Raw genomic sequence first — 13,063 nt, 5'->3', positions numbered from 1 at the left:
ATTTAGTATTAATCTTCTGGATTTCTATCTGTAGATTTAGAATCATTTCTAATTTTTCATTTATTTTGTCATTTTGTTCTTATATTTTCTTCCAAAATTCTTGTAAGGTTTTTTTCTGTGTTTTCTTTGATCTGTCTCTCAACCCTTTGAAGATACCTAAAGATAATTCTTTGAATTCCTTATTAAAGAGTTCCAATGCTGCTTCTTCCTCAGGGATGTGTTCTGAGGCTATATCCTGCTTCCTTGATTCTACCACTTTATCCTGCTTCTTTGTGTGGACTGTGATGGTCTGTTGTTTCTTAGGCATCGTGGCATTGTTGTATTTAGATCTCTGTTAACTGTTTGTTAAGAGCAGCCAAGGGTGATTCAGGCTCTTCTTGGTGGTTTTTTATTGTTGGCCCATTGGTGAAGAAGGAGGTAGTGGCTCTTGCTCAGTAAGAGAAGTTGCAAGAGGTAGTTGTGTCTTACGGGGACTGTTGTTGTCTCCCACTCAGTTAGACACAAATTACAATCAAATAACCATCAAAAATCTAAAAGCCCATGAAAAACACATCATGTAATCCCACAGGAACAGTAACAAATAAAAAAGAAAAAAGAGAAAAAGAAGAAGAAAAAACCAGAAAACCTGCAATATCTGGGGATAGGGCACTGAGAGAAAAAAAGTAGAAAAGGAGAATAATGAAGGAAAAAAAATGGGAAAAATGCAAAAAGAAAATCAAGGAATGGGGTTAACCATGAGAAAAAAGAGAGAAAAAAAAAAAACTTAAATTTAAAAAAAAAAAATTTCAACCAGGAACAGGGAAAATATAAAATGCTGAAAATTAGGACCTGGGAGGGGAAGATTAAGCATAATACTAAAAAGGACAAAAGTATTAATAATAATAGTTGTCTTAAAACAGACAAATACAAGCAAACTAATCACCAGAAAAAAAGAAAGTGAAAAATAAAAAAAGAGGGGAAAAAAATCGGTGGAGGACAGGGCAGGGCATCCAGGCTCTGTCTGAGCACACAGACTGTGATGGAGTTCTTGTGGGCTGAGAAGGCAGGTGGGAGTGGGGGATGGCTACACCTCTGTTCACCAAGCGGATGTGGGGTATAAGAGTAACAAGAGGAATAGCCTACCTTTTCAGTCTTGCAATTCTCGAGCGTCCTTGGGGTTGCTGGAAAGCAGAAGGTGTTCTTAAGCCCCAGGAATCTGCCAGAGCACTGTCTCTTTAAATATCCAAAATAGTTATGCCGCTTTAAACCTTCAAAATTGCGGTGCCCTTCAGACCGGCAAAAGTCCACAATTCAGCCCCCTTTCTCTTCACCTTCTCTGATCATTCCCCAGCCACCGGAGCAGTCCTCTGTGTAGCCCCTAGCTAGCAGGGCTGATTTTTAGGTTAATTCTTAGGTCCTAACACCACTTGGGAATCTCCAAGCTGTCTGTGCTGTCAGGATTGCTCAGGATCACTGCCCGACCACAACCCCATATGTCTCCTTTTTTGGTATTTTCACACAAATTCTTCTGCTAGTTCGGGTTTAGTCAGTCCACTTCTATATCTTTCCCTTCAAAGCTCAGGGGTCCAAGATTATCTTCTGTGTCTGTGTTAATTGGTTTCCCTTTTCTTTGTCGAAGAGGGTCTGTGCAGTCTTTCTGCCTGGTCTGCCATCTTGCCCGAAAGTCTGTCCATCTACATTCTACATACTTTTATATACCTTAACCCAAAGGCTAATCTGTCACAAGTCATCTGCCCACCTCCAGCTCACTATATTCACCCTAGCCTTAGGTTCCATATCTTTCTTCAGGCAACTCATAGTTCTTACTTCTTCCACTTTGTTTTGTTAGTTGCTAAAAAATCAACTCCAATACATGGTGACTCTATGTGTGCAGAATGGAACTGCTTCATAGGATTTTGGAAGCTGGTTGCCAGGCCTCTCTTCCAAGGCATATCTTGATGGATTCAAACCATCAACCTTTTGGCTAGTAGTTGAGAGATTAACTATTTGTGCCACCCAGGAACTCAGCCTCCACTTTAGCCATCTTTAATATCTTGTCTGCATTGCAACCAGAATGATCTGTTTAAAAACATGCAATGTTATTTTTTTCTAAAAAGTAATAAATGGCTTTCATTTGTATAATGAATAAAATTCAAGCTCTTTGCTAAGATTTCTAAGGACCTGCATGCTCTGGTTCTAACTACACCTCCAACATTCACATTCCTCTCTTTTGTACATTCTACTCTTGTATTTGAAACATTGCTTCTGACTCTATGCCTTTTGCCCCTGAATTCTTCTTATCCTTCAGATATCCTTTAAATACCACCTCTTAAGCAAACCTTTCCCTATGATATACCTCTATTCATTATCTGGTGCAAACGAATCTTTAAAGTGTAAAAAACCAAAGATGTCACTTTGAGGACTAAGGTGCACCTGACCCAGGCCGTGGTATTTTTAATTACCTCATATGCTGTGAAATCTGGACAATGAATAAAGAAGAGCAACAAAAAATTGATATATTAAAATTATGGTGTGGTGAAGAATATTGAATAAGCTACGGTCTTCCAGAAGAACAAACAGATTTGTTTTGGAAGAAACAGAGCCAGAAGGCTTATTAGAAGTAAGGATGGTAAGACTTTATCTCATGTGACTTGGATGTTATATGAAGGAGAAGTCACTGGAGAAGGACATCATGCTTGGTAAAGTAGAAGTTTCCAAAATAGAAAGACCCTCAGTGAGATGGACTGACACACTGCCTGCTTCCACAGGCTCAAACATGGTAAAAATTTTGAAGATAGTGCAGGATTAGACAGTGTTTCATTCTGTTGTACTTAGGGTCACTATAAATTGGAACCAATTGGATGATACCTAACAACAAGAGTCATAATATGAATTTAGAAGCCTTTCAACAATAGATTTTAAACATGGAACACTACTGACTGAAGAGCAGATGAGCTGCGGGATAATAAGAAGAACACGATATATGTATAAAGAAAAAGGTCATAACAAGACAAAAAGAAAGAAAAGACCAAAATGGATGCCAGGGAGACTCTAAAACCTTCTCTTTAGACTAGCTAAAATGAATGGAAAAAATGCTGAAGTAAAAAAAGCAGAACAGAACATTTCAAAGGTCGGCTCAAGAAGACAAAGGAAAGTATTACAATGAAATGTGAAAACACCAAAAGGGAAGAATACACTTGAGACTTCTCAAAGTGAAAGAACTGAAGGAGAAATTCAAGCCTTGAGTTGCAATATTGAAGGATTCTACAGGTAAAATATTGAATAATGGTGGAAACATCAAAAGAAAATGGAAAGAATATACACATCACTGTATCTAAAACAACTTGTCAATTTTCAACTATTTCAGGAGGTAGCATATGATCAAGAACAGATGGCACTGAAGGAAGAAGTGTGAGCCGCACTAAAAACATTAGCAAAAAAACAAGGTTCTGGGAATTGATTGACTAAAAATTGAGATGTTTCAACAAACAGATGCAATGCTGGACACTCTCATTCATCTATGTCAACAAATTAGGAGACAGCTAGCTTGTCAACTGACTGAAGAAGACCCATATTTCTACCTATTCTAAAGAAAGTTTATCCAAAGGAATATGGGACTTATCAAAAATATCATAGATTACTTGCAAGTAAAATTTTGCTGCAGATAATTAAAAAAAAAAATGGTTGCAGCAGTACATTGACCAAGAACTGCCAGAAATTCAAGGCAGATTCAGAAAGGATGTCAAACGAGGGATATCATTACTGATGTTAGATGAATCTTGACTAAAAGCAGAATGTGATAGTTGGAGCTGTGTGTCAACTTGGCTGGACCCCAGTTCTCTGTGGTTGTTCCCAAGATGGGATCAGATGACTGTGTTCTGAGTGGCCAGTCTGCCCAAGGGGAGTTTCCCTAGGGGTGTGGCCTGCTTCCAAGATATCCAGGGACATCCTAGGAAGAGCCACATTCTTTGAGGGATTGGAACACTGGTGTGCGGACTACAGACTTCCGTGAGTGAGCAGCCCACCGCTCGGCCTGGAGATCTTGGATTCGTCTTTTGTTGGAGTACACAACAACCAGTGTACTGCCTGCCAGCCTTGAATTTCTCGGCCCCCTGCACTTGCGGAAGCTACGGCTGCCACCAGCCCCATCTTCTCCAGAGACTTGGACTTGTCGGCTTCTATACGCTTGTGAGCCATTTTCCTAAGATAAATTTCTCTCTCTCTCTCTCTCTCTCTCTCTCTCTAAATATATATATACACTTTGCTGGTTTTTGTGTTTCTTTAGAGAACCCAGTCTAATATACAGAGAATAACAGGTTGTTTGTCTATGTTGTATTGACTATACAAAGGCATTCAGCTGTGTGAATCGTAACAAATTATGTATAACATTGCGAAGAATGTTTACAAAGAATGAAGAATTCCATACACTTAATTGTACTCATAAGGAACCTGTACATAGACCAAGAGGCAGTCATTTGAACAGTAAAAGAGGATACTTCATGGTTTAAAATCAGGGAAGGTGAGTTTTAGAATGGTATCCTCTCGACTCTGTGCTTAATCTGCATGCTGAACAAATAACCCAAAAGGCTGGACTATATGAAGAAGAATGCAGCATCAGATTTAGAGGAAGACTAATTAACAGCCTGCAATATGCAGATGCCATAACCTTGCTTACTGTAATCAAAGAAGATTTGAAGCATTATTGATGAAAATCAAAGAGTACAGCCTTCAGTATGGATTACACTTTAACATAAAAATAAATAAATAAATAATCCTCACAACTGACGCAATAAGCGCATCATGACAAACAGAAAAGATCGGAGTGTTAAGGATTTCCTTTTACCTGGATCCACAATCAATACTCATGCAAGTAGCAGTCAAGAAATCAAACAATTGTGTTGCATTGGGAAAATCTGCTGCAAAAGACTTCTTCAAAATGTTTAAAAGCAAAGATGCCACTTTGAAGACTAAGGAACACTTCACCTGAGCCATGCTATTTTCAATCTCCTCACATGCATGTGAATGCTGGACAATGAATGAGGAAAATTAAAGAAGCAGATTCTTTTGAACTATGGTTTTGGAGATTAATATTGTATATACCATGGATTTCTAGAAAAAAATCTATCTTGGAAGAAGTATGACCAAATGCTTCTTAGAAGTGAAGATGGCAAGAATTTGTTTCATGTACTTTGGACATGTTATCAGGATATCATGCTCATTAAAGTGGGGGGTCAGAGAAAAATTGGAAGTCCTCCAATGAGACAGATTGACATAGTGGCTTCAACAATGGCTTATAGCATACTAATGATCATGAAGATGGTGCAGACCTAAGCAGTGTATATAGGGTCACTATGAGTTGCCCACTTGATGGCACCTAACAGAAACAGCAAAAGTCATTATCTGATATCACTTTATTATAGCGACCCTATAGGACAGAACAGAACTGTCCCATAGGGTTTCCTATAGGAAATTTTTCATAGGAGCTCTGGTAGCTTAGTGCTTAAGGCACTTGACTGCTAACCAGAAGGCTGGTGGTTCAAACCCACCAGCCACTCCTTGGAAGGAAGATGGGGCAATCTACTTCTATAGTGATTACTGCCTTGGAAACCCAAGGAGGGGTCGCTATGAGTCGGGTCTGACTCGACGGCACATAACAACAACAACAATAGGGTTTCCAAGGTTATAAATCTTTACAGAAGCAGACTGCCTCATCTTTCTCCCATGGAGTGGCTGATGGGTTTGAACTGCCACCTTCTGGTCAGTAGCCCAATGCCTTAACCACAGAACCACCAGAATGCCAGGTATAAAAGCCAGCATTATTTTTCTTTACACTGTAGTATTCTTCATAATGTTCATAATTAACTAAAGCAAGAGAATGAATCATTTAATGAAAATGCTATTGAGCACCTATTTTGTGCAAGGCTATAATGAATACCAAGTATAGTTCTTTCCTGAAGGAATTTGTAATATCATTTATGTATGATAATTTATTCATGGAAACAATACTGTTGTTAGTTGTTAGTGCCACCAAGTTGATCTGATGCAGAATGAAACATTGCTCTACACTGTGCCATCCTCACAAATAGTAGGTATGTTTAAGCCAATTGTTGCAGCCACTGTGCCAATCCATCTTGTAAAGAGTCTTCCTCAACAATACCAACTGAAAATTTAGGTAACAAAATGATGTGATGATATGGGATATACCACAATGCAACATATAATTGCCAAATGTGTGCCTCAAATAATTAGTATTTTATGAGTTCAGAGGAAGGAAAAATCCCTTTGTACTATAGGAAGACTTCTTGGAGAGGAAAGGGAAAAATAATATACTTGTTTATATTTGTCCCCTGCTGGTATACGTCTTTGAGAGTAGAAGGAAATCTGTAGAACTTGCCTGACTTCTTTTCATGGGTGGACCTACAAAGGGATTCCTTAGCTGGGTTCCAGTAACTGAGGATCTTCCTTGAGGACTTAATCTGTATGCAGTTCCTAGCCAGAAGGAAGATACAAGCTCAGGCTTGCTGATGACGGTAACTGGGGACGTAGCAGGCTCTTTTGTCAGAGCCACACAAACTGTTTCAAACATGTCACTTTATTTTTTTTAATACCAGAGTTCACACCTAGGATTACAATTGATGTTTGGTTTTAAGAAATGCTTGGCATTTCTGAAGTTGAAAGAACTGAAGAAAAAATTCAAGCTTCAAATGGTAATGTTGAAGGATTCTATGGGCAAAATGTTGGATGATGCAGGAAGCATCAGAAGATGGAAGGAACATGCATATCACAGTATATATGTTACATTTACCATAATTTTAGACACTGTCTTGTTTTAAATGAAATAACAACTAGTAAAATGATCTAGTCTTAGGTTTGGACTATAGAAAGGGAAGGACAAAAAAATCAATCTTGTAGTTGGGACTAAGTATTGTATTACTGAGTTCTGAGTAGAAATATATAACATGAGGCAAACTTCCCCAGAAATTGGTCACAAAATGTCTGAAGGAGGAAATTTTCCTTAGCCCATTAAACTTAAAAGAAGAAAAGAAAGCAAGCTTCCGAGAGGTTTTTGTTTATGAGATCTCGATTCAGGGAATAGAAAATATATTTGAGGCCTACTTTAAGAGTTTCCTTCCTCTAAGATCTTCCTTCTGCCAAACACTAACTGGCTTCAAGTATATGAGTAACTCAAGTTTGTCAATGTGGTCCTATAGTCAGTGCTTAACGGCTCAGAATCTATAGTTAGATTTCCTGGGTTTTTATCCCAGCACCACCTCAGCACCCTGAGCCTTTGTTTCTTCACTTACAAAATCGGAGTGATGGTAACAGTAACAAAGGAATTAGCCCAGTGACTAAATTGACCCAGTTTTGAAAATAGAGTGGACTGATCATAGTACTGTTAATATTACATTTTAGTTTGAATAGATTATTGGTGGTTTCTTATACCCTGATATGATAGACACATTCCCTGATCTTTCCCCAAAACTCAAACTAAAAGAGTTTTCGGGGAAGGATCAGGAATGTATCATATCAAGATATAAGAAACCGCCAATAATCTATTCAATGATATCATATGTACATTTCAAACCTTCTAAGGACATTTTTTTAAAGTGCTAGAGACCTTAAAATCAGATTTTCTCCCTATTCATTGAGAAACAGAGAGGAAATAAGCTCAGAGAAACTTAGTTACAGTGAAAGTAACATGACTCGGAACAGATCTAAAGCCCTGAAATGGCTGTCCATGCAGGGTCACCACCAGAGTCTTCTGGATCCCACCTTGTATCAGATTTCCAGGGATTTTCACTTACACATGGTTACGTGATTTGCAGTTAAAACAAAATTATATATTATCATTTCTTTTCCATTACCATATTGTTGATTCTTAATTGATTTACTCAATTATTCATCCATACATTTATTCATCAAGCATGCATTGAATGTTTATAGCTCACCAGGGAATATGTAGAGCCTTGGAGATACACAGATGAATCGTACACATTTCTTGCTCTCACCCAACTCAGAGGCTAGAATTAGAGAGACATCATTGTAAACCAGTCTGATGATTGCTGTAATGGAATCATGTGCAAGTTTCCTGGCTGACCCAAAGGAAGGAGTGTTTAAATTTGTTTAAGGAGAGCAATCAAAGATAATTTAGTTTTTGTTGGAGTTCCTCAAGAATAATAGCGTTTTTATGAAGGAAATTTGCCTTGAGGGAAAATGTTATTTCTGGAACAGGAAAAACATTATACAAAGTCACAGAGGTGTGAACTACTCTAGTGTGATTAGGAAAGAACAAGTTATTTATTAGACAGAAGAACAGACTTTGGAAGAGGGAACACAAGCCAATGAAGGGATCAGATTGTGAGGCTCACAGTGAGGTAGACATCAGGCATCAACCATTAGTAATGGAAAGTTTTGAAACAGGAGTATAACATAATTAGGTTTCCATTTAGAGATATTACTCTAGTTGCTAGCATTGTGAGAGAACAAATGAGGGGAGGAAAATAAGACGGACTCATATAAACATGCCAGTTATGAGGCTGCAGCAAAGGCCCAAGCCCAAGTTGCTTAGATCATCTTGGACCATGGCAACCAACCGAAAACCAAACTCTGCCGTCCATTCAATTTTGACTCATAGTGATCCCTCCTTGGGTTTCCAAGGCAGTATCACTATAGAAATAGATTGCCTCATCTTCCTTCTGAGGAGGCTGGTGTGTTTGAACCCTCAGCCTTCTGGTTAGCAGTTAAATATCTTAGGCAGTAGGCCACCATAGCTCCTTAGACCATAGCAGTGGGATTGAAAGGAGGGACATAGGTTAAACGTTTAAGAGGTAAAATCTATTAGGCATTGTTACTAATTTAGTGGAGTGAGGGAGAGGAAGGAATCTGCTGATAATGGTGGTGGGAAAATAGTCTCTCTCCTGAGAGGTTGTAGTAATTGGGCAGAAGGAGATTTATGTTGCATGTGGACTTTATGCAAATTTACATGGACCTATAATTTCTGACTTCTGGCTTTCAGTACAATGTTTTTTGTTTTGTTTAGTTTAGTTTTGTTTTTTAACTCCAAGGCCCTGCTTCAATAATTGGATGGATTCCCTTTTAGGAATCAAACTCTTTTAGGGAATTAGTTCACCAAGCATCCAAAATTCTTCAATGGCTCATACTCGAAACTCTGAGTGAGAAAATGCTTATCATACGGTTTGTGGTGAAATCTATTCCCAAATCTAGTACCAGTTGTGAATGACTCATGCCGTAGATGACTAACACATAAAGGTGTTGTCGGTGTCACAGCACAGATTTTATTACATATTACGTCAAATGCTCTAGTAGTAATTTTAGAAATCAAATTGAGATCAATAGTAGCGGAGACACGATAGTCAGAAATAAATGCAGTAAGTTTACAGTGGGCTTTCTTAAATATAAAGATGTTATCTTAAAAAAATAGCACAGATACTTTAGTTCATTGGGTAAAAATCAAAACTAAAATTACCAGTAGTTTACTACATGCTTGGAAAGGTGTTAAATGTGTAATATACATTATTTGATTTAGTTCTTAAAACAACTCTATGTGGTAGGTTGGTAGGTATTGTTGTTATCCCTTACAGAGGATTGGCACAGTTGAATAGATTTTGTCTTACCATTCTGAATAAGCCATTTACATGTCTTCAAATAAACTCAAATCCTTGTCTTTGCCTCAAGTTTTTCATCTAGCACAAGGAGTAAATTTTTTTTAAGACTAATATATTTTCTTTTTATTTATTATCAGATGTCCAGAATATTTCAACATTCTTTAGGAAACCGGTTTACCAAATCTCATGTTATCAGACTGAGGTATGTAAACTTGGTTTTCAATTTCAAACCATTACCATTACCATGAGGTGTTTGACAAAGATAGTTGCTCAGCTCCCCTTGTGGCCTTGTGAACATGGAGCAAAACATAGATTTCACAAATCCTGAGCAGTACAGTTTATTAACCACAATGGGAAAAGTAAAGTGATCAATAACAAAAGAAAATCCCATCATTACATGAGTGGGGATGGAGTGGGAGGGAAATGTGCTGAGAGAAAAAGAAAAAATAGAGAGAGAGGTGGGATGATGTTAATATTCCCTGCTGCCCCTTAAGTTAAGGGTTAAGTAGAATATATGCCAGTTCCATTTGATTGTCCTCATTTTAAGCCTACCCACCCAACAATCAGATTATGATTTTTTTTTTTTATATTGCATTTTAATTATTATTTTTAATGCTTCTTTATTTTCATGCTCTGGTAAAATTTAATATACCTAATATGAACATGTAGATATTGTCAAAGACTAAAATAAATTAATGGAATCCATCCTGAAAATGCTTTTTTTAGGTAATTTCCAAAAAGCTTAGAATTCACTGGAATGTACTATATATATATATATATATATATACACATATACATATACCTATTTTATGGCTATTTAAAAAACTTTTTCTGTATATTTCAATCCAGATTCCATAGTGCTATAAGTATATTTTTAAAAGTATTTTTACTTGTTTGCTTCATTTTTTACTTCTTCAAAGTAAAGTAAATATAAAAGAATCAATGAAACCAGACAATAAACATTGCTATCAAGTTGATTCTTACTCGTAGTGACCCTGTAGGACAGAGTAGAACAGAAATTTCAGTAGAGCTGAAATCTTTATACAACCAAATTTGCCACTTTCTCTGGAGCACCTGGTGGACCACTAACCTTTTGGTTAACAGCCAAACACTTAACTATTGAGCCAGCAGGGCTCCTTAAAGTGAATAAAGGTATATATGTTGCTTAACATCCATAATACATTCTGTGAAATAGGACAGGATGTGATTTGGATGTTATGTGCACACCATTTTAAAACTTTATGGGAGCCTGCTTCCAGCTGTTCTTTATCACTAGTGCTGTTGTTGCTGCTGCTGGAGAAATGGTTGCTAGCAGCAGGGGCACCTATGAGGTCCTGGCTGGAGCAAAGTGAGAGGAATAGAGGACGGAGTAGAGTGTGCTCACCCTCACCTGCTGTTCCACCCACCTGAGCAGCAGGAGCAGCCCAGGCCCTCAGCCCCCTCTGCCTCCTGCTTGTCCACCAAACAAAGGCTGAGAGCTTATGCCCTGAACAATGTCCTCTGTTGCACATGCCTGTTTCCCACCTGTGGTCCAGTGCTGCTGCTGCAAAAGTCTGGGTTTGGAGTCTTTAAAACCATTAGGGGAAAATAGATGTTTTCCCTTTTTGTTTTTTTAAAAAAAAAAAAAAAACCTTATGGGACCATGGCCATATATTTGTATATGTGATTAGACATTGTCCAAATGGTTATTAAGCGTCACATATCTGTACACATATGGCCGAAGATCTTAAGCCATTTCTTTCCCTCTCTCCCTCCCTTCATTTCTTATTTCTTTCAAATAAGTTAATTTTCAAAAAGGCTTTATGAGGCTTCTAGCCCTACAATTTATAGTATAAATTTATATACTTGAGCATTGTATAAGATTATTTCCTCTAAAAACTACTTTCTCAATTCATCTATTAAACACTTATTAACTGAGCATCAAATTCCAAAGATCAGTGATTTAACACAAAAATATTAATTTCATTTTCATGGCACAAACCAAAGATAGAGGTGGGGGGAGGGAGTTATGTGCTATTGGGGACTGTGGAATGGGATTGTGGAACTGTCCACTGTATCTTACACAAATGTTTGGCATGTGAGGGGAGAGTGAAAGCATGGGAGATGATATGGGAGGAGCCACTCCTAGAAGCAAGGTATACCATTTCTGCCAACTATACTTCATTGGAGCATTTTAATAAACTGCAAGGGAGGCTGGGAAATGTAATCTAGGCTTGTGCCCAGGAAGCAAAGGAAATAGGATTTGATGAACACAAAACATTGTCTCTGCCATATCACTGATGATTAAGATCATTGGTTACAACTTTTCTCCAAATGCCTTGAAAAGCAAATCTTTTGAGTGTACGTACATTAATTATGATCTCATGAACATCTCCTCCTCCTACAACTCCCTCTAAACTATGAGCTAAATAAGGACAGAGAACAATTTTTTTGCATTGTGTATTGTATCCAGTATGTCTGACATTTCCCTTTGCTTCCCCTGAAGTGCTCTTGTACTTTCTGATCATTTTATAAACAGAGATGAAAGCTGTTTAAATTTTAACATTCAGTCCTATTCCCAGTATCTAGATATAATTAAACAATCTTATATCTACATATGCCATCCATTGTGTTTCTTTAAATTTAGTGTAAGTCTTAATAGGTAAAAATAACTAAGGATTCGAGAAGCAGCATTATTTTTCTGGTTTTTGTTTTTTAGTCCAGCTGAAGATGGTGTGAATGTTCTTATGGTGCTAATGTTTCAATACCCATCCACTGATAGTGCTGAAAGAATCAAGAAAATAATTGAAAAGGTTTTATATCAAAGTCTGAAGATCAAAAACTTGCCTTTCACTATAAATAAACCATCATTTAGACTTACACGTAAGTCTTTTTCTTAACCATCTTTGTGCTTCCTTCCCCTTTATATCCTTTATTTTTCATAACAGTTTAGGTCAATGCATTCTCCCATTTCAAGATAAGTTTGAAGGGGAAAAAAGTGTTACAGAAGGGAAGCATATAGCAGGGTGAGAGGTTGTGGTATAGGTGGGGCCTCTATCTGGCTGTATATGAAAGAGCTTCACACTTCCAGTGCCTGCAACCTGGGATCCTGCCTTCTACCACATTCACCATGAAGGGAGAATCCTCACTGAGAGTAGGCCATCAACCCACATTGACTGAATCCTTACGTTGTGGATCAGGGGCTTCCAATTGAGTCATGAGGGGTCCTTTAGCTCCCTGGAGCTGCTCTTTCAACACTGACCACTATGCATATGCTACCCTCACTAAGCTATTACACCTCCTATTGTCATCACTAATTGTGAGAATTGGAATCCTTGAGTTTGATTGGAGCCTCCAAAGAAAGCAATCAGCAACATTTATCTTTATTCACTCTGTTCTGGTTACCTAGTGCAGCTTCTGACAAGAACATTCCACAAATGGGATGGCTTAAACAAACAAGACTTTACTCAAACAAACAA

General features: G+C 37.8%; 1 protein-coding gene across 1 annotated transcript in view; it reads left to right on the top strand.

The window, feature by feature from the left end:
- Nucleotides 1-13,063, top strand: part of LOC103198630 (transmembrane serine protease 11F) — a 133,090-nt gene that overhangs the window by 93,935 nt on the left and 26,092 nt on the right. Inside the window, exons 4-5 of the mRNA XM_007942805.1 lie at nucleotides 9,743-9,807; nucleotides 12,304-12,467. Of these exons, the coding sequence (XP_007940996.1) occupies nucleotides 9,743-9,807; nucleotides 12,304-12,467 (229 nt within the window). The remainder of the gene's footprint in view (nucleotides 1-9,742; nucleotides 9,808-12,303; nucleotides 12,468-13,063) is intronic.

The sequence above is a fragment of the Orycteropus afer genome, unplaced genomic scaffold (genome assembly GCF_000298275.1).
Source record: "Orycteropus afer afer isolate SDZICR_OR568_19922 unplaced genomic scaffold, OryAfe1.0 scaffold00098, whole genome shotgun sequence".
Classification (NCBI taxonomy): Eukaryota; Metazoa; Chordata; class Mammalia; order Tubulidentata; family Orycteropodidae; genus Orycteropus; species Orycteropus afer.
The sequence above is the reverse complement of the archived record's forward strand: the minus strand, read 5'-3'. Positions and strand labels throughout refer to the sequence as shown.